Below are 22,263 nucleotides of genomic sequence, written 5' to 3'. Positions count from 1 at the left end.
CTTATTTTGGTACTTAAACTTTTTTTTGTCTTGTTTCAATATATGAACTATCATTTTCGTTTTAGTTTACCTCCAAAATAAAAAAAGTGTTACGTTCTTATTGTACCCGGATAATTTTTTTGGGTAAAATAAGACAAAAATAATAGTTCATATACCAAAATGAGACAAAAAAATATAAATACCAAAGTATAATTCAGGAGCCAAATCGTGACGTAAAATATATGATGACATGGCATTTGTCCAAATGTACAAAAATGCCAAAAGTGTATATGTTACATCTATCACATATTTTTTTTAAAAAAAGCCATATTAAATTATCTGACAGAGTTCACGAAAAATTTGACCTCAGGATTGAAAATACGCTTTCCAAATAGAGGGACTAAAAACAATCAAATTATAGTAGAGGGATTAGATATGCTAAAAATGCATAGTACAGGGACATTCTATAAAATTTTACCTGGTTTTCAAAACAGTCTTAGGTTTCTATACGATGTGTCTGCGTCGGGAAGTTGTTGAGGCTGGCTTAACCGGAGATCGACAATAGGTGCCTGCAACTCATCATGTCCATTGTTGAAACCATAACTCTGGGATGAGCTTTTGCTGCCTTTATTTGCTTCTGCTGTTCCATTTCCATCAACCTGTGTCACCCCCAAAAATTTGTGTTGCTTAGTATTATATCAGTAGGAAAATTATTAATTTGCTAGGAGTTACAAGAATTTTCTTTTATCAATAAAGTATTGGGCGGGGGGAACAAGGGGTGATATTTAAGTATCTAACGCGAGCTCTAACCACTGCTTCAAATATTTAGTGAATACCTTCCTTTGAAGTTCAGTATTTTCTTGGCAAATAAGGTCTAGCTTCTTCTGTAGTTCTAGATTCTCTTTATGAATGTGGTGTCCCTGAAATTCAATAAACAAGAAAATCTGTTTAATTATAAATTTAGTGTTTTACTTATAATATTATTGATAGTAACGGATAAAGAGAATATGGAATTTTTTTTTTAAGAAACAAATTTAAGTATTCGGATTATATTTTGATTTTTGGTTGAAAATGATTAATTAGATTTTCAAACTACCTGAACAAGGAATTAAACATCATTTTCAATTTGGACATTTTTGTTGGAAATATACTACAGCAAAACAAAATAGTTAGCACTAATAATATAAACAATTTGAGTGTAAATAAATAAAATAATCATTGTGCTGTGGAAGAATTACTGCCTTAGAAATAAATTTGACTTGAACGGTGTAAATGTGCAGTGGACGTCGCTCCCCAAGATTAACACAGTGTTTCAATATTTGTACACCCGAATAAAGAAGGTGGAACACAAATGATATTGCTCTTCTCAAAAGTATTCAGAACAGAAGACTAGAAACTAAAGTTGAAAACTTGGTTGGAAATTTGACCGGAAAAGTTTTCTGAATAGAAAATAAGCGAGCTAAGAAAGGCAGAGAAATTGTTGATTTTGTTGTTGTGAAAAATGAGAAGAATGACATGTATTTCTATTGTTTTCTGAAAGGTCAAAATAGTAAAATAGCTGTGTCAATTTTTAAAAATAACAAAGGATTTTCCTCAACCGAAAAAATATTCTGAAAACAAAAAAAAAATGATAAAAGAAACAAAAATTATTCAAAAACACGAACACAAAACCAAGTAGCAACGCATGTGTGTTAGGTCTTAGCTCCTAATTACTCAATAAAGATAAGAGGCAAAGCTATATTTAAACTCTCTTGAAAGATTTTCTTCAACCAATATGGAATTATCTACTTTGCATTACCGAAAGTTTAATAGTAATATAAAAACAAGACCATGATATGTTAATTTAAAGTAAAAAGAGTAAACCCTAAAATTTAGTATAGTAAAAGGAATAGAACTAGAATGTTCAGTCAATAAAATAACTCGGTATTAATTCGTTTTCAATTTGGATCAAACATAAACCCCGTCATCACTTTAATAACAACAATTAATGGTGTTTTCAATTTGAATCTATTAATAACATCATTGATCAAATTACCCCAAATTAGAGTGATTTCAGTAAATGGACTGAAACCAAAATCAAACCAGAGAAAATCTCTATAGATGAAAATCAGCGAAAAAACATGAAAATGCAGCAAAAATTTTTCTAACCTTAAGACTTAGCTCTTCGATTTGATTTGTAAGAATTTGGTCCTAAAAACAAAACAATAACAGAGAGAAAATTGCATTGTTGAATCCTTGAATGTTGTAAACATAAATTTCACCAAGGTTTTAAAGTTAATTTTACCTTTCTCATGCGAACACTTTTCAAGCTCATTTCAAGTTGGTTTTCTAGATTCCGTAGATCTTTGATGCTTAAACCAGATAGTTCTTCCCCCATCAGCTGCCTGCAATTCATCACAGTGGAAAATGTTGTGTAAGATATTCTAAATTGGTCAAGTTTGTGGAATAGGTTAAGTCAGTTCGATCAAGTCGATGATGATGGTAGATTAAGTTAACTAGTTATCTTTTTATGAATTTTCATAAAGCAACATAGCATTTTAAATTCTTTTAAATGTCAATGAGACCGTGACTGGCAAAATTGTTCAAAATCTAAAATATATATTATAATTAAATAAAATATTTTATGAAGTTTAAGTTTTTTATTTTATGATAGAATCATGTATATAAAATTGAATAAAATTATGAAAAACCACCTATTTAAGTGAAATTTGAAAAAGAAAATTAAGTTATTGCAGTGTCGAAATTACATAAAATTTTCATTCAAACACAACTTTAAATATTTTTATTTTTATGTATGAATAATGGGAGATTGAGTACCTGTGGTATTCTTGCAAGTCATTTAGTTGTTGCCTCAAGCTTGCTACCTCCTTTTCCCAAAACTATATCAAGCACAAAATCAGATATTAAATCAAAAAAATTATATTCTTGAATGTGGAGCATTTTATTGTAAATTGGTTTTAGATCAAATTAATTCGAATTTTAATTTTTTAGATTCGATTTGGGTTCATGTTTTTCTGATTAAAATATTTTATTTTAAGTTATATGTTCAAATTTGTTGAGGATTAACTCTTTTAAAAAAAAAAATTCAAAATACCTTTCATCTAGTAATCAATTGGTTCTCAATAATTTTAATTATTGTTTTCCGAAAGAAAGATTATTTCTCATCCCTTAACATTTTATCATCGAATCAAATTTAAATAATATCTTAATCTCATTTGAAAGCTTAATCTAGTTTTTAAGATAATTTACGTGTTTTGTACCTATGGAAAACCAACCGAAAGGGAAAAAGTAGCAAAAAATGCTACACATACATTCATACACACTGAACCAAAAACAGGAAAATTTATGAAATAAAAGCAAATGGTGGAGAAATAATTACCTTCAACTCAGAAGCAGGATCAAGTAGTTGATGATGATATTCCTCTCTATACTTGTTGTAACGTTCTATGACAGATTTCATGCTGATATAAAATATGCATTAATGACTATTTTTTTATATCAGGCGACAGGAAGGAATTTCGAGGTTGGAACTAGAACTGTTTATGAGTTGGGCTATTTAGTCTAATTTGAAGGCCTGTCTGAAAAGTAAGAAGGTTTTGAGTAAATATATAGGTTCAAAAAATACGTTTGGGAAATAGAAATAAGACCCTTTTAAAAAATGGGTCAGGCCTTGGGTAAAGTTTTTTTGGCCCTAGCTCGGTACGAATATGCAAAAAAATTGTTGTTTTTTACTTCTTCTTTTTTTTTGCTTCTTTTTAAATTATTTTGTTGCTATTTTCTTATTTTTTCACTATTTTGTCATTTCACTATTATATTGTTACTATTTTATTATTATTATTTGGATATTGTATAACTATTATTTTATTGTTAATTTTGTCCCTATTTTAGAAGCATTTTCTTGTTAATTAAGTTGTACCTTTTTAGTATTATTCAAGTATACATATATTTTTAAATTTATTTTTAATTTTTGAGAAACATTTTTTTAATGTTTTAGTATTTTTGATGTATTATATTTTTTAAAATTATATAAAAAATTAATATAGGCGGCCAGAGCGAGTTTTAACATTTTTATCAGAGTTGGGCTTGGACAAAATTTAGGCCATTTTTTGGGCCTAATCAGGCAAACGAGCTTAAAATTTTGGTTAGGTCCGCCCTGACCCATGAACACATTTAGTATTTAGTTGGAACCCTCGATTTTGTGTTAGATGAAATCTTTTATCATTACACCAATAACATGGTTGATAAATACATGACTTATGAAAAAGTGTTAAAAAAAGGTAACATAAACAAATAAATAAAGGGTGAATATTCGATGCACCATTAGTATATTAATCTCGTGTGTCGTTACTGAACAACAACACGAGATATCATTATTGATGAAAACAAAAGATGATCAAAAACTTATAAATAAATATTAATAACTTTATTTTTTGGTACACATAATTTGATTTAAATGTAAACTCAAAGTAAACCCTAATTTATAAATCATAAAATCTAAACCTAAAATAAAAATGCAATAGTTATAATTAATATTTAATTATGTTTAAATAAAATTTTTAGTATTTATTTATAAATTTCTTCTATTTTCTATTTTATCTAATAATGATTGTGTTGTTATTCATAAATGGTGCATCTAATATTACTTCATAAATAAATAATATTTTTTAGGGGGTATTTTATAAATAGAGTTTTGGGCCTTTTTAGCTGATTTGAGCACAAATGGAAGATTGGGTAGTCGAACTCTCTAATTGTAGTGTTTGGTGAATAAAAGTTTGTAAGAGCTCTTGAGCTAAAACCTTCAAAACAAAAAATACAAGAATGAGAAACTTTTTTCATAGCTAATTGTGAATGAGATCTTTGGGATGACATATCTGGTAATGATTGCTAAAAATTATTCCCTTTGCCACATGCTCTCAAACTTAATAAAATATATGGAATGAGATATATATCTATTTCTTAAATATTTATGTACTCTTAATTTATTTTCAATTTACTTATGTAAAATGATTTATTATGCAACTTCATATTAATTGAAATATGTTATTTGACAAACTTATTCATAGTGCGACATAATTATCACTAATTTTAAATTTTTTATAAAAAATTAATAATCTATTTAATTTGATCTGGATAGATCGATTGAATCAAGAATCGATGATGTGATCGGTTTAACCATTGATCGATTTCAGAAACATTGATTGTCAATAATAATTAAAACATTTGAATTCGAATATTATCTAAATCATTAATATATACATTTGAAAATTTGGAGAAAATACCTACAACCTAATTAAAGGTGGGTTTGGATGGGCGGTGGGGTGCGGTGCATTTAGCGTACTTTTTATCTTATGTTACAGTATCATTACAATATTTAGTTTCACCGCCACCGTTGTTTTTACACTAACCACAGATAAATGCACCGCCTATCCAAATCCACATGGAAACTTTTTATAATTCATAATAAATATTATAATGAGTACTATTTAAGCTTTTGAACTCAATTATTCATATAATTATTAATAATCTAATTTTAAAAAATCATATAAATATTCCTAGATAAAATCTAGCTATTTAATTAAAACTTTTTCGTTGATGATCATCTTATATTTTTATATTACATTTGCATAGAAAAATAAATTTAAGTGAATATTTTTAAAGAAAATTGCTTATATATTAATTTCATAAAAAATTTGATTTATTTATTTATGAGTGTTGCTATATTCATCTAGTAGTGCATGATTATATATATATATATATATATATATATGGTTGGAATTCATTTTTAAAGTAGTTTTACACACTTATATAATTATTTATATGATTAATATTTAACGATCCAACCATTATATTTCATGGTCTATTCATATAAATCATGCATGTTAAATTTGATGTAAATTTAAATTTCTAACTATTTGTTTTATGTAAAAAAGATTTCACTATTGAATATATATTAATATATACATTATTTTAGATTGATATGACAGAGATATTTGATCAATTCAAAATTTTACATGCATGACAAGTAAAATTATATTAATAAATTCAATTGTTGGATCATTAAAGTTATGGAACTGTGTTAAATTACTTTAGTTTTTACACGGTATAAGCGGATCGCTTATATAAAAGAAATGTATCCATCGATATATTCGCACCATGGGCTAATTCAAGATTCGGTCCCTCACGTTTTGTTGATTATGCAATTAGGTCACTATTTGAAGCATTTATCATGATAAATTAAATTCATACCTTTAAATAATTTGTTTATTTTTTACTTAGACCAAAATAAATTATATCTTCTCAGAATAATAAAATATTATGTTTGAATAAAATTTATTAATTATTTATAATGATAATAACTGAAAAATAATTTATTAATTTATTAATTAATAAAGTTTACCTTAATAAATAAATTTATTCTTATTTCATTTTAAGGTTTTTAAAATCTTATACTGTTATTCAACAAAAAAATATTATTAATTAATATTAACTTAGTACTATATTATTAACACCTTAGATATTCCCTAATATAAGTTATTCTCTTATTAATAATGTACGGATTTATCCTCACTATTATTAACATTATTTACTTATACTATATATAAATTCAATGTCTTAAATTAATTTTATAGCTTTTATAGGATAAATAATTTAATAATTCAACTGTTATATTTCATGTTCTATTAAGATATCGATTGATTAAATACTTTTACACACATGACAAGTTTGATTTATATTGATATAAATTGTAATAGTTAAATTGTTAATTTTTTACACACATGACAAGTGAATGAAAGTAACTAAACGATTCCCTATATTTGTAATTATAAACAACCCTCATATCCAGAGGCAAAGCTAGATAATTTTTTTGAGGGGTCGGAATTAAATTGTATATTTTTATGATAGTAAAAATGCACTTTTACCATTTTAATAGCCTATATCTTAATAATTTTTAAAGGATTAAATCAAAATTTTATCATTTTTAGAGAGACAAAAGTACAATTTTATCATTACTAAGACATTCCCCGGGATTCGCCATTAAGGGTGAGCGTTCGATCCAATCGAATGAAAAAATTTTGAGTTAATCAAGTTGATGAATCCTATTTTATCATCCTAACTTGATTTGAAATTTTCTTGAATCGAGTCAAGTGAGATGGAATTCGAATCGAATCGAATTAAATCAAATATATTTGTTCAAATTAAATTAAAAAAATGATTTTGGGTCCTTATAATCACTACCACTGACCATAATCAAATTTGTTATTAACTTTATTCCTCATAATTTATTTATTAATCTTTTATACATTGGTTAATTTATTTGTTTGCTTAGTTGTTTCAATTATCTTCGATTCTTGTCACTATGTATTTTGAAATTTAAAAATATAATAAATGTAAAAATGTGATTTTTTAATAAAAGTTATCTTAAAGATAAAATGTGGAATTGATACCAATATAAAATTTTAACACGAATAAATCAATTTTAATAAAAATTATAAAGATTCAATATGATTAAACAAATATAAATAGTAAAAAATGTGAAATTTAATTTAATAATATAAATAGTATATATAAATAAAATTATTACTATTTAGTTTTAGAGATTTTTTGGATGATTTTAATATTTGATTTAGAGGTAAAAGGTGATAAGTAAAATTTTGGGGGAAAGTAAAGGCCGAGAGTAAAATTTAAGGGGATAAGTTTGGGGTAGAATGGGGTGAGATGAGAGAGGAGTAAAAGTTTTGGGGGAAAAGTGGGAATAAATAAACGTTTTGGGGAAAGTAAAGAGGTTTGGGAGTTTAGGGTAAAAATGTAAAATATTATAGTTTGGTATTCAATTTATTCGAATTGTTCGAGCTATTCAAATTCGAACTCGAAATTTGAAAAAAAGATTTGAGTTGACTCGAATAACTCAATTAATTCGAATAACTCAATTGGTTTAATTCGAAATTTAAATTTTTTTTAAATTTTTTTTAAGTCAAATCGAATTTTGTTTATCATTATTCGTCGCTGCCCATATTTCAGAAAAATGATACCAAAATAATAAATTAAAATTAACAAAAGAATGAAACAAAGAAAAAGAAAAAAGAGAACTGACCTAGAGCTGGCAAAATGATGAAGCTTGGCAGTGCTGGAGAAGATAATCAACCCAACTTCAGCATCGCAAAGGATGGCTAACTCTTTAGCTTTCTTCAATAATCCATTTCTTCTCTTTGAGAAGGTCACTTGCCTGCTTGATGATTTCTCTATCTTTTTTATCTCTATTTTCCCTCTTCCCATTATAACCCCCTTAATTTATTCTCTTTAAATAAAATATTAAACAAAAAAAGAAAATTAGGGTTTTCCCCCTTTTTGCTTCTCTTTACCTGCATCGATCAAGAAAAGAAATTCTCAGCAAAGTCATAAAATATATACACATATTAAGTAGTAAGCATGGGTGCCATCCTGTTTAGCGGTTGTTTACGCATGGATCGAGCTGAGAGATTGTCTGGAGGTTCTCAAGTTGTTGCAAGACAGACGTGAATTTGAGATGTCGGAGCTTATACTCCTTTCCGATGCTTTTAAGTAAGCAACAAGCTGTATCGTCACCCTTCTAGCAACCATATTCAAACATTTAACCTTGTTTTATGTTTCTGGAATTTAACATCTCTCACTCCATCCATCACCAAAGATGCGTAAACAGGTAACATATATGATTTGCAGTAGGAATTAAAAAAAAAAAAAGATAATTAAGCTTACTTGTTTGAAGCTAATAATGATGGATGAAAGGTGAATGATATACAGAGACTCAAATCTTCTTTTTCCTTTGCAAGTGAAAGAGGAAAATCTTGATTTATACTCTAAATGGAAACCCAGAAGTGGTTTTCTAACCCAAAAACATGGAGCCGAAATCCGCTTAGCAGTTTTCCACATTATAGGTCACGGTGCCCCTATTCCCTAAAGTTGTTATTCATTACTCGCTTCACTGAACAGACATCTGTGTCCATCAACGTAACAAAGTTGTGCTGAACAGGACAAGTGTCGGCTAAAAAGAGCGAGTAGAATGAAATTGGTATTCGAGAGAGTTAGATAAGAGAATCCTTGGACTGACTTTGAGAGTGAAAACAACTCTGTTAATAAAATCGAGGTCCGTTTTATTAATTTAATTTTCTAAAATTTTTTTTATCATATCCGTACCATCTTGGTGTTTTTTTCCTCGGTGTTATAGTTGTATTTAACATATTTTTATATCTATATGCATTAGTACCATTAACAAATTGGACGGCTGGAGTTGGTTTCACATGAAGTCAATATAATTCTTAAAAGTTTTAGGTTAATTTGCTTTCGAGTACCCCAAGTTAAAGTTATTTATGTTAGAGATTGTGTGACCTAAATCTCATCATTTGTTGAAGAAATAACAGATACCTATTAAACACAAAACTAGACTGGAGTACGGACCATAATGCACAATGCGAGTTCGTATACAACTATACTTCTTCTATTTGATTTTAATTAGAATAGGATTTTTCAACACTTAAATAGATATAGTCAAAACTTCTCTTATATCATTCGTTTTTCAATATCAGTGAATTTCTTTTCCTCTGCCCGTGGTTTTTTCCTGAAAGGATTTTTCACATAAAGGATCTGTTTGTTTACATGTAAAAGGTTTTACGGAAAATGTTTTCGGCATTTTCCTATGTTTGTTCCACAGAAAATAGTTTGGTCAACGGAAAATGACTTACTGGATAAGGTAAAATAAGCTATTTTTCCTGTAAAATGACTTACCTTTTTGAAAAGCGTAAGTCATTTTCCGGAAAAGAACTCATATATAGATAATTTTATTTTTATATAAAAATTAACTTAAATCAAGCTTAATAGTAGTATATTGATAATAAATTTTATTTTTATTTTTAAAATATTTAAAATATTATATTTTCAATATTATTAAACATATATATATAATTATTTATATTTAGTCATATAATAAATTATTAATATAATAAATATAATTTATTATTTTAATAAATTATTTAATATTTCAATTTTATTTTAATAATAAATTTTAAAAATAATATATAACACCCCAAACCCAAAATAGACGTTATGGCCGAATCTAATGGCGTCACAAGGAATGAGTTTTGAAAACAGTGTTGTTTCGATAAATCAACCAAGTTTTATAATTATCACTGATAACGTTATTTAATAAATTCATTTACCAAAACAATATTTGCAGCGGACCTTTTAAAACAGTTATATTTTGAAAAATCTAGATCGTACTTTCGAAAAAACCTTTGATTTCATAAAACCATAATTTTAGTCAAACATTGCCGTAAAAGTAAAAGCATAACAAACCAAATAAAAACTTGAACAATCCAGAGAGTCCAAATGATACAAAACTCCCGAAATTAACCTTTAAAGAAAATAAACTGAAACCCTTAATTAACTCAATTCGTGGACTAGTGGTCACCGCAAGGCTCCACCGCACCTATTCGCCGAGGTCTGTGGATTATCTGAACAAAACAGACAACATATGTGAGTTTACGTAAACTTAGTGTGCAACCCTCAGAAATCAAACATACAAGCATACAGATTTAGGCACACAGTCAGAAATAGATACAGTTCCAGGTTCAGAATCAAATCCATATTCATATTACAGATACAAATATGCATAAGTCATACCCTTATCCTCTACACACCATCTTCGACCATCCCATCACACCATGTGAGGTTTTAAACACCCACACATCCCTACACACTACATTGTGCCTTTAAGACATATATCGGAATGTATATGCAGCCAAGCTGCCAGAATATAGGCTATTAACGCTTATCAGATACTTCCTTTATGCACATAAATTCCCACCCCAATAACAAATACAGAAATCAGATACAGATATAGCATGCTCATCATGCTTAATACATATATCAAATACACATACATCAATATATTCAGGCATACATTTAGTATATTAGTATCTTACAGAGTTCAGTCTATTAGAATGTTTTAGAATACAATTTAGGGTATAGTTATCCCTTACTGGCCCTATCGTAGACCCACAGTCGATCAAAGCAACCCATGCGACCCTAGGGAAAATTTCAAAAATTATGGGCTCACACGCCCGTACCATATGCCCAGATTGGCCTTTGCCCGTGTGACCCACACGGCCTGGCCCAAAATCCACACTCCTGTGTGACATGCCCGTGTGGCCTACATGACCACACTCGAGCCACCACACGATCGTGTCTCGCACAATGGGCGACCACATGCCTGTGTAGCGCCGACAGTTTCTTTTTTGACTTTTGCCGAAGACTCATTTTCTGCATTACGGGTACACACCTAGTAGTGTTTTGATGCGAATACTATCCCGAGCCTTCCAAGACCTAAAAAAACAGCATACCAAACACCGATTTAGCGACTACATTTACTAATTTGTCGACCAAAACTTGACTTACCGAGGATGAAAAACACCGTTAACACCGATCCAACAACTGAAAGGAAAATCAGAGTTTGTCGACTTCACCTACACCACAAAATACAACAACGATTCATCCTTCTGAGAATAATGATTAGAAGAATATAAACGGAAACCCACTTACTGATTACCCCAAAAAAAAGGATTCGTAACGCCCCAATAGCAAGGATTAATAATAGAAGGAAGAACGGAACAAAAGTTTACTTTGCCAGCAAGAGAAGAAAATAACAAGAACAGAAAATAAAGATTTTGTTTTTTGGAAAAGAAAGGAAGAACGTCAAAAGCCAAGGGAATTTTAGGAAAATAACAAAAAATAAAAATCAATTTTGATATGCCCTAACTTCCCACTAACCCCTTAATTTCAATCACTTCAGCATTTAAATTCCATCAAAACTCCATGCTAACGCAATGATTCAAACATAAGACCTCCAACACACCAAATTCCTTACCACTCAAACCAGTAGACTCATTCTAATATAGAATTACAGACAATTAAATATAAGCTCACTGAATAAAGATAAGGCTTAAATCCAAAAATAACAAAAATTACTAAAGGTAAGGCTTGAACCCATGACCTCTCAATGACACCTAAAATACTTAACCACTGAAACATATAGTCATCTGTGTAAAAATTTTACAGAAGCAGAAATAAGAAAATTAGGGCGTTACATAATAATTTTAAATAATATTATTCACATATTATTAAAATATTCAATATTAATATTTTAATAATAAATATTTATTATAATTATAAATATATTAATAATAAATATTTTGTAGTATAAAGGTTAAAATATATCATAAGTCTATGTACACTTCACAGATTTGTAATTTAGTCTTTGTACTTTTATTTTCAAGAATTTAGTCCTTTACTTTTCAAATTTAAAAATCAAGCCCAATTATTGCCATCGTTAATTTTTTTGTTAATTTTGTTAATGCCACATTTTAAATAAAAATACTCACTTAGTAGTCATGTAATTAAAAATGACGTTGTAATGAATCTGAATTTAACATAATATTTTTAATATATGCGAAAACAATTTAAAATATAAAATTATAGATAAAAATAAATTCAATTAAACAATGAAAAAAAGAAAATCTCAAATGTATTTTTGTTTAATTGAAAACAACTTTTATGAAATATTTTAAAGAAATCTACCAAACAACGAAAAATCTTTTATCTGATTCATCCAAACACCGAGAAAATATTAGCTTTTCTAGAAAAGTAAATCATTTTCCGTAAATCATTTTCAATCAAACAAATGGAACCAAAATCATGTGTTCTTATTTATTAAGAATATTTTGGGTTTATATTATTTTAGGCTTAAGTTAATTCAGATTTGATCAATTCAAGTTAATATCAAATTCATTAAATTATTAATTTTATGATCAAATCATGTTAAGTTAAATTTAAGTTTAATTTGATCAAGTTAGATTTTCGAGTTTAAATCAAAATTGACAAATTTATATATAAATTTTATTTTATAGATTTTTAAATAAAATTATCATCAAACACACCATCAAATCTAATTTTTAACTCTACAAATTAAGTTTTTAAATTTTAATTTAAAAGTAAAAAATAGACAAAGAAAACACTTACGTGTAGAGTTAAAAGAGTTGCATCAAATACTCTTATATATATATATTCGTTTTAATGTTTTATATCTTCTCTAATATATAAATTAAGGAAAGCCAGAGCCTTTCACAGGAATACCTGTCTATTTTTTTTTCTACATGAGGACATAATGGGTAAATTTTAATTCTAATCCTCTATTTTTTAGATTATAAGAATGGTTAAATTTCAATTTGATCTCTATATTTTGTTTATACTTTAATTTTGATATAATTTGGTACTTCAACTTTTATAATCTCATTAGTCAGTCTAAATACTTTATTCTAATTAAAATGATAAATGTGATTTTTAAGAATTATTAGCTCCATTAAAATTCTTTATTAAATTTAGATCTGTTACAAAATTATATATTTTTAAGAATTTTAACAAGATTAACAAATGGACCTAAATTTTAAATTCAAAAAGTAGAGGAACTAGATTATTAAAAATAAAAGTATAAAGATTAAATTCTAAATACGAAGAGTACAAAACTTTGAGCAAATTATAAATTATAAATCATTTAGTCTATAATTTAGTCAATAAATAAATAACTCAATGTGAAACTTGATTAGAAACCATATTAGTGATATTATATAGTAAGTAGCGTTTTCGTGATACCAACTATCATAAATTCCTAATTAATGTTGATTGTTTTATGTTGGACATGAAATTTAAGAGATAAATTTTAAATTTATACATTAATTTTGATTTAATGTGCAATTGTATATATGAATTTTAATTTGGTGTAATTATACACGTGAAAATCTAATTGTAGTTCAAATGTGTACTTAAAACTTTAATTTTAATTTAATCATACACATTTAAAGAAATAAATACATAAATTTATTTTTATATTGGATTAATATAATTATTTATATATGCAATATATAAACATAAAATGATGTTATATCAATAATTGTGTTAATAATTTACAGGATTTGAATCAAATCAAAATTTCATGTATGAAATTGCAAAAATCAAAGTTTATATATACAATTGCATATTAAATCATAATTCATGTATAGTTTTGGGATTTAATAAAAAGTGTAAAACATGTACGAATAAACTACAATTGTCAATAAAATGTTTATCTACAAAGGAGAGAAAAGGAGCTTCTTGCTCCCATTCCCATACATATATATATGCCAAATTTGCTAGTAGTCATTATACTATATGTAAATTACAAATTTAGTTGTTAAACTTTAATTTATTCATTTTTATTCCCTGTATTTTCAGTTTTTTAAACTTCAGTTTTAATTGAGTGATAATTATGAAATTTTTAAGTTAAATTTCTAAAATAATCAAACATATTATCATATGTGTATCACCATGTTAGCTTGCTACTTTTACATAATATTCACAAAAAGCCACATTATATAACTTAATTGATGTTGTTCGAGTTAATATTAAAATATAAAAATTCAAAAACATAAGGATTAGAACTGATCAAATTGGAGGATCAAGACTAAATCTAAAAAACTTACAAGACCAATAGCAGAATTTAATCTAACAGATTTAATTGGTATTATTTAATTCAAGATTGAAATATCAAAATAAAAAAGTACAGTGCTAAAATTGTTTGATTTGGAAAAGCAATGAGATTAAAATGGAGCAAATTAGAGTATAAAGATTAAACTCATATTTTACCTATAGTACAGGGACTGATAGCAAAATTTGGCATATATGACTTTTTCTTTTTTAATTTTGAACCACTGTCCTCTATATTGCTGATAAGTACAATTTTTCGCGCATATACACACACATACATGGAGCTGATAACTGATAAGTACAAATTATTTTTTATTTTTATATAACAGATAAGTGTAAATTAAGTTTTTTTTTTAAAGAAGAGATAAGTGGAAATTCATATATATATATATATATATGAATAAATTCAAAAACTATTTTTAAATTTACAAAAATAAGTTAAATTTTTAAAAATTTATGAGAATGAGCCAATTTTAGTAAAACGTTTCCAATTAGAAATCATTTTTGCCACATCAACATTCAACACTAAAAGTGGCAGCACCAAATTTTTCTGTCACCTATTATTAATGTGGAAATAAAACTTAGAAAATAAATCTTTATATAAACCTAAAGCCTTATTTCCCTTATTTTCTTAAGTAATGTGATATATGATATATGTGTATATATAGACTCATAAATAAGTTTACAGTTTGTTCATAGACAATGTGGGATTGCTTCTTTAAATCGGCCAATTCCCGTAAATTTTTAAAAAATCAGCCTATTTCCATAATTTTTTTTAAAATGGCTTTTTTTAAAAATTTAGTATATATATTATCTGTCCAAGGTTTAAGTATTCAATTTAAGTTATATCTATATATATAATTTAAGTTTAAAGGTTGATGCGGAAAAAGATTTCTCAGTCTCTTTAATTTTGAAATTGAGTAAACTGGTTTCTCTGAAAAAATCAAAGTAATTTAGTCTTTATCAATTTTAAAAGTGAGTAACTAAGGACAACTAATCACGATGTTATTGTCTTTTGTCAATTGTACATGATTTTGATTGGTGTAATAACAATTTAGCTTTCAAAGTTTACAAATTTTGTCAATTTGATCCTAATTTAACAAGTTTACCTTGCAACATTTGTGTAAATGTTGAGGCTGAATTTGTTGAATTTTTTAGAATTAAAGGAAAAATGACAAAATATGTAAATATTGAATGCTAAATTTGTTATTATACTAATCAAAATTATGTACAGTTGATAGAAGATACTAACTTTGCGATTAATTATCCTTAGTTGCTCATTTTCAAATTGATAGAAATTAAATTGCTTCGAATTTTTTTGAAGGAGACTAATTTTCTTAATTTCAAAATTGAGAGGATTAGAGAGGTCTTTTATCTTTTTCTGATTGATGAGATATTTGAAAAAAATTAACAAAAAATTTAAGGTCTATTTGTTTAATATAAAATATTTTATAAAAATAATTCTAAAAATGATTTTTTTTGAAAAGTTGATATATTCCTGTATTTGAATGATTTTGTATAAAATTGTAATCCTCAGTATGTCTTTCGTAAATATTGTAATGCTAAGTATTAGACATTCAATAATACTTGCTAAAAATGCTTTCAAAAATCTTTTAACATAAATTTATTTGTTATTTGAATTAAATAATAGTAATTAATTTTCATAAAATGGTAATAATTATTAATGGTTAAATGTAAAATTATATAAACCAACCGTGTATGTTGTCGAAAAGAATGGATTGTATGAAACAATGATTCGACGTAGGAGGATGATAAATCAGATTTTTCCTCTTGATTTTCAGCATTTTTCTCTGAAAAAAATTCAAATTCAACTGAAAATGCTAAAAATCAGGAAGAAAAATCTGATTTGTCATTCTCCTATTAGAAAGGGATAAGGGTGACATGAAATTATAATTTCATATAATCCTTTCTCGTTGTCAAAACCCATTTTTACCGAGAAATTAGCTAGATGATATTTGCAAAGTTATGGGAAAAATATTATTTTTAAAGATTAAGGTCTTATTAAGAGTGTGATTGAGTACCTATAAAATTATCTTTTAAAAATAATAAAAAAAGATAATTATTGAATTTGTATACATGAAAAATTATAGCATCATTGTAAGATTTAAAAATCGATACCGTATTAATACATGTTATTTCAGATTTTAGAAATACGACCTCAAATTTTCAATTAATTATGAATTTTAGTAATTTAAGGTCAAATTATATTTGCTAACACTATCAAAAAGCCTCATTAGCATTTTAAGTTTAAATTACACTATTAAAGCTTGATTGAAAAAAAAAATACTGAAATTCACTCATTTAAATTCAATTATCTAATAAAAATAGAATTTGCTTTTCAACTTTTTGAATATGATGCTGTGAGAATGTGGATTAATAAAAAGGACTATTATAATTTGAAATCCACTGTACATATGTCCATTATACTCTAGGACATAAATAGCTAAGCTGGACAGTCTCATATACGAGTTGCCCCTAAACGATCACTAAGCAACAGCTGGTGAACATGTCTTGGTGTGGAATTTGATATTTGGTAAGCCCAGGATGTGCTTCAGCAGAGAGTTTGGCCATCCGATCTGATCTGCTGCCATGTTGGCCTCGCCATATACATAGATCACTCGGACCTCCCATTGTTTCCTGCGCAAGTTAATCAGCAAGACGACAACAACATCGTCGCATTCCACCTGTATTTTATGATAGCCAAGCTCCCATGCAAATTTTATTCCATCAATCTTTTAATGGTATATATCTTTTGACTCTATAGTCACTCAGCTGGGAAGCACGGACACGGTTCATCACTCCTCGTACCGGTGTCGTACGTGTGTCCAACACGGATACTCGTCGGACACGCCAGATACGTACGGAGCACGCTGGAATACATAAAAAAAAAGGAGGTCAGACGAGGTCTCGACACGGTCACAACATGGGTGTCTAAAAACGGACACGTGACAGACGCAAGAAAAGTAGATGGTGGCTGACGGACGACGGCTGGAATTTTGATGAAACTTCGCTTTTGAGGGCTTGAAGTTCGGAGAACAGTGGTGTTTACGAGATGGTGTCCCTAAAGTTTGTAAGAAGAGAGGTGGAGAGGGATAGAAGAGGTCTTAGTCACTAGATGGATGTATAAGTTTTGGGGGTAGGAAGAGACAGAGGTAGTAGAAGGGTCTGTTGAAAACTTGGAATTGAAGAAGAAATAAGCACAGAGGGGTTTTTCCAAGAACTTGTTGCTTTTCAGGAGCTGTGCCTTTAGATTTTTTCGACTGAAACTAGGAAGTTAATTTCTAGAGCACCCTCTCTTATTTAGCTGGTTATAAGCTTGTTTTCGGGCCTTTTAATGACTTTTTTATTTTGGGCTTTATTTGACTTTTGAATAAAATTTCAGCTTCTATTCAAAAAAAAGAAAAAATCAATATTTTCTTTTACATTAAGTATTTTAATATAAAAATATATATAAAAATATTTTTTTATTGTCATATCCTGCCGTGTCTTCATTTTCTAAAAATTATCGTATCACAATGTCCATATCCTACCGTACTCATATTGTCCATGCTTCATACATAATCAGTCTTTCATTTTTGTCCCTAACAGTTCACTAGCTCTCTCAATAGAGTCTCGCTTTGTTCGTTGACGTGAAAGTTGGGGTAATCAGCCCCGCTGTATTGCGCATAATTTAAGCCACATATCGTTTAGTTGACGGTTAGGCCCACCTGTAACTCGACATTTGTGATCTATAATTGATGAGCTAATTGAGCAGGCAGCAAAGGGCCTCTTTCGGATATCATATGGAGTTATGCAAGATTTCAGTAGCCTTTAGTTTGGTCGTCTTGGCTCTGTTCAGCCGTATGGGAACACATGGTTCCATAGAGCCACTCAACCAGGTTCGATCCAATATGTCACGGTGGCAGCTGCGCCAAACCCTGCTTCTGCGGAGAATGGTTCGTCACCTCAAGACTTCTTGAATGTACACAACGCAGCTCGTGCGGCGGTTGGTGTTGGCCCCATCACTTGGAGCAATGTGGTGGCTAGGTACGCAGCAGACTATGCCGAAAAGAGGATATCAGACTGTGACCTCGTGCATTCAGGAGGGCCTTATGGTGAGAATCTTGCATGGAGTAGCGGTGATCTCTCTGGACGCGATGCTGTGAGATTGTGGATTGATGAGAAGGACTATTATAATTTGAAATCCAATTTATGTTGTACAAGCCCAATTTTTGGGCCCAAAACCCATTACAACCCAAAATAATGTGGCCCAAAGCAATAATAAAAGTTTCAAACCCTAGGTGCGCCGCACCTAGGGTCTCCTGGCTCCAACCACTGCTTCATGCTAGTGGCACTACCACCGCCGTTTGTCTGCCATACAAAGAAGAAAAAAATGGTAAATAAACATGTAAATGGCTATAAAAGAGCAAAATCAAAACCTTTGTAAGGGGATCGGCACTTGTGAAATAAAAAGCAATATTAGTTTTCCAATATACAAAAAACAGAATATAGACACTAGCAATATCAAAAGCAGGAAAAGAGTCCAATATCAGAGATCGGAGAACGAAAGTAGCGAATCCAAGGTGATTTAGCTTCATTTTCATTTTGTTCTTAGACTCATTCCCTCATTTATACATATAAATAAAAACATAAGGAAAAATAATAAGAAAAAGAAAAAATTACCCTAAAAGCGATTTTCGCCACCAGTACACGTGGGCGGGCCAGCGAACTACTGATGGCTGACGGTGGTAGTTGGTAGGCCTCCTTGGCGGTTTAGGTTTAGCCGGAGGAGAGAAGAGATTTTTTTAAAAGAGGCTGGAGAAATGATTTTTTGCCAAGATTTTGGTATTTATAAAGGGACAATCTGACGTCGTTTGGGCCTTGATTTGAGCGTAAAACGGCGTCGTTTAACCAAGACCGAACACGACCCGCCTATGCCGGGATCCGCGTGTTTTTGACCGAGGGTTATTTGTGCCTCGGTCCTTCCGCCTCGAGACTTAGTTCAATAGGGTCTCGCTATTTCCTTTTTCTTTAATTTTGCCCTATAACTTTACTTCTATTTCATTTTAGTCTGTATAAAACGTCGTGTTTTAGGGAAGGATATTTTCCCTTTGGTCCCTCCTGCTTGCTCGCGTATCCAAATTAATCCCTTTTTCTTCATTTATTTTAAATCGACCTCAAGATTCCATTTTTAGTTCGATTTAGTCCTTTCTTTTTCCTCATTATGCTAATTTAATTGTGATATTATTTATTGCATTTTATTATGGTTGTATCTTTATTAATTGATCATTATTATCATTTTTATTTGATACTTATAAATATGTGTTATAAAGATATTATTAATAGTTTTAGTATTATAATTCTTATTAATATGTTTGTATATAACCTAGGTATTCTTTTAATATATAGGTATTATGCTCCATGTTATGTATATATGTGTTAATACTATCTTGTGTCTATATTTTATACATACATACATATATATTATGCATATTTCTCCTTTTAATACCATATATATATATATATAGATATATATATTCTTTTATATATTAAGTATAATATCCAAATATATATTCGCACATCTTTTTAATATTACCATATATTTATTTTATTTTAACATACGTATGTATTTTAGGTAATACCTTTAATAATTGTTTTCTAACATTATTATTATTTAATATGTGTATCATATATATATCCTTTTAATATTACGTTCTTCTATAATGTTACGTATATATCTTTAATAATTGTGTTATACATTACCATATCTATATAGTATTATTATCATTATTATTATTCCTAATATATATCGTCTTTTAATATCATAACATAAATATATATATGCTTTATATCATATTATTGTTATATCTATTCTCACCCTATTATATTTTATACATGGACATATACCCTTTATATAAAGTATGCATATATCGCTCATATTATTAGTCATATGTATGTCTATTTTCAATATATGTTTATGTAATATTTTTTCAGATTATCATTATCTTTGTATTGTTACTATCGTTACTATATCTTGTATTGTCGTCACTATTGCATTATTGCTTTCATCATTATTATTATTACTAACATGTATATATATATACTATATATTTTATTATATCACGTATATGTTTTTATATATACGCCATGCATATGCATTTTTAATATTGTATTATATTTATGTACATATATACTTTTCCCATATGTTTCTTATTACTTCTATTATTATGTATGCACCTAATACATATATGTATATACTTCTATATCCTTATCATCGCCATAATTGTCATTTCATTTTGCCATTATTTATTTATTTATCTATTTGCTTGCGTATTCGACCATTTCACTTCCTCACGCATTAGTCTATATTTACGTATTATTAACCTTGCTTTTATGTCATCTTTTTATAATTGCTTGTTATTGTCATTCATTATTATACATTATTATTAATATCATGATCATTCTTTATATATTACTATGAATCATATTATGTTTTTACTCAATATTTTAAAATAATTCTTTCATAAAAGTGATATTCCGTATTTGGTGATTCGAGATCATCGTGCCCTAACTTCTTGGGTTTCGATTTTTCTTATTTAATTTAAATAACGAATACTCTTTTAAATTATTATACAAGTCTAAAATGCTTATTTTGAACTTGAGATGTGGTGCCCTAACTTACGGGTATGACATTTTGATATCTTGAAATAAGATCTTTTGCAAATAAAGGCAATGTTCGGGTTCGGAAATTTGAGCAAAAGCGTGCCTAACTTCTTGGGTTTCGATTTTCCTCGACCACCTAACCAACCGAATATCCTTTTAAAAGAGGTTAAAATACATCGATTTTGAAATAAAAGGCGAGCTCGTTCTCAAAAGTTCGAGATGCCTTATCTTAATTCACTGGATATGACGTATCGTTGCCTCGAGACGAGAATGTCTTTAATATTTTGATGTTTTACAAAGAGAGATCGTATTTTAAATTCTTTCAAGTTTTCAAATCTTCTACACTAAGACACTAATTAATCAACTAGGTACCAATTTTGGGCGTATTGAGGGTGCAAATCCTTCCTCGTGCGTAACCGACTCCCGAACTCGTTTTCTGATTTTCGTAGACCAAAAAAAAAAAAATTATTGTTTTAGTAAATCTTAACTTTTACTAAAATGATTAATTTAGGGTGACCCGATCACACCTCACCAAAAAAAGATCGGTGGCGACTTCTAATTTTCGTTTTTTTTAAATCCGAGTCGATTCCCGTTTTTTTCAAAAAATGGTTCTGACGACTTAGCGACTCCACTGGGGATTGGGATGAGAGAGTCAAGCCACAAGTTGATTAACTCTTGTCTTTTTATCGAAAATTGAAAATTTGGTTTTGAAATACGATCCTTTCATTGCATTTCATCAGCTATTTTTGTGGTCTAAATAATACTTGCTACGTTGGTCCGATTCTTTAAATAGTGTTGCATATTGCATTGCATGATCGTTGTGGTCACACCCTCTTAAGTGGGGCCTTGAAACTATTCCTTCGTGAGGTTTTCACCTCCGTGCAGGATAGTGGATTGCTTTCGGGATACATCCGTACCTATGTCTTCGTGAGATTTTCATCTTCGTGAGATTTGGTTTTATGTTCTACAATAAATCACATCATATTTTTCACTCAATACCTTAAAATAATTCCTTCATAAAAGTGATATTCCGTATTTGGTAATTTGAGACAATCGTGCCCTAACTTATTGGGT

At 28.6% G+C, this 22,263-nt stretch overlaps 1 protein-coding gene and 1 pseudogene across 1 annotated transcript; one reads left to right on the top strand and one right to left on the bottom strand.

Annotated features, from left to right (window-relative positions):
* Positions 1–464: 464 nt before the first annotated feature.
* LOC108462335 (MADS-box transcription factor 23-like) lies at positions 465–8,634 on the bottom strand. The gene is made up of 7 exons (XM_017762298.2): positions 8,072–8,634; positions 3,359–3,440; positions 2,797–2,858; positions 2,264–2,363; positions 2,128–2,169; positions 812–899; positions 465–628 (listed from the first exon to the last, which is right to left on the bottom strand). Exons 1-7 carry the CDS (start codon positions 8,251–8,253, stop codon positions 465–467), a joined length of 720 nt encoding a protein of 239 aa, XP_017617787.1. The 5' UTR covers positions 8,254–8,634.
* Positions 8,407–22,263, top strand: part of LOC108462334 (L-type lectin-domain containing receptor kinase IX.1-like) — a 30,480-nt pseudogene continuing 16,623 nt past the window's right edge.

This window comes from Gossypium arboreum, chromosome 13, assembly GCF_025698485.1.
Source record: "Gossypium arboreum isolate Shixiya-1 chromosome 13, ASM2569848v2, whole genome shotgun sequence".
NCBI classification, from domain to species: domain Eukaryota; kingdom Viridiplantae; phylum Streptophyta; class Magnoliopsida; order Malvales; family Malvaceae; genus Gossypium; species Gossypium arboreum.
This window is presented reverse-complemented; position numbering and strand designations above follow the sequence as displayed.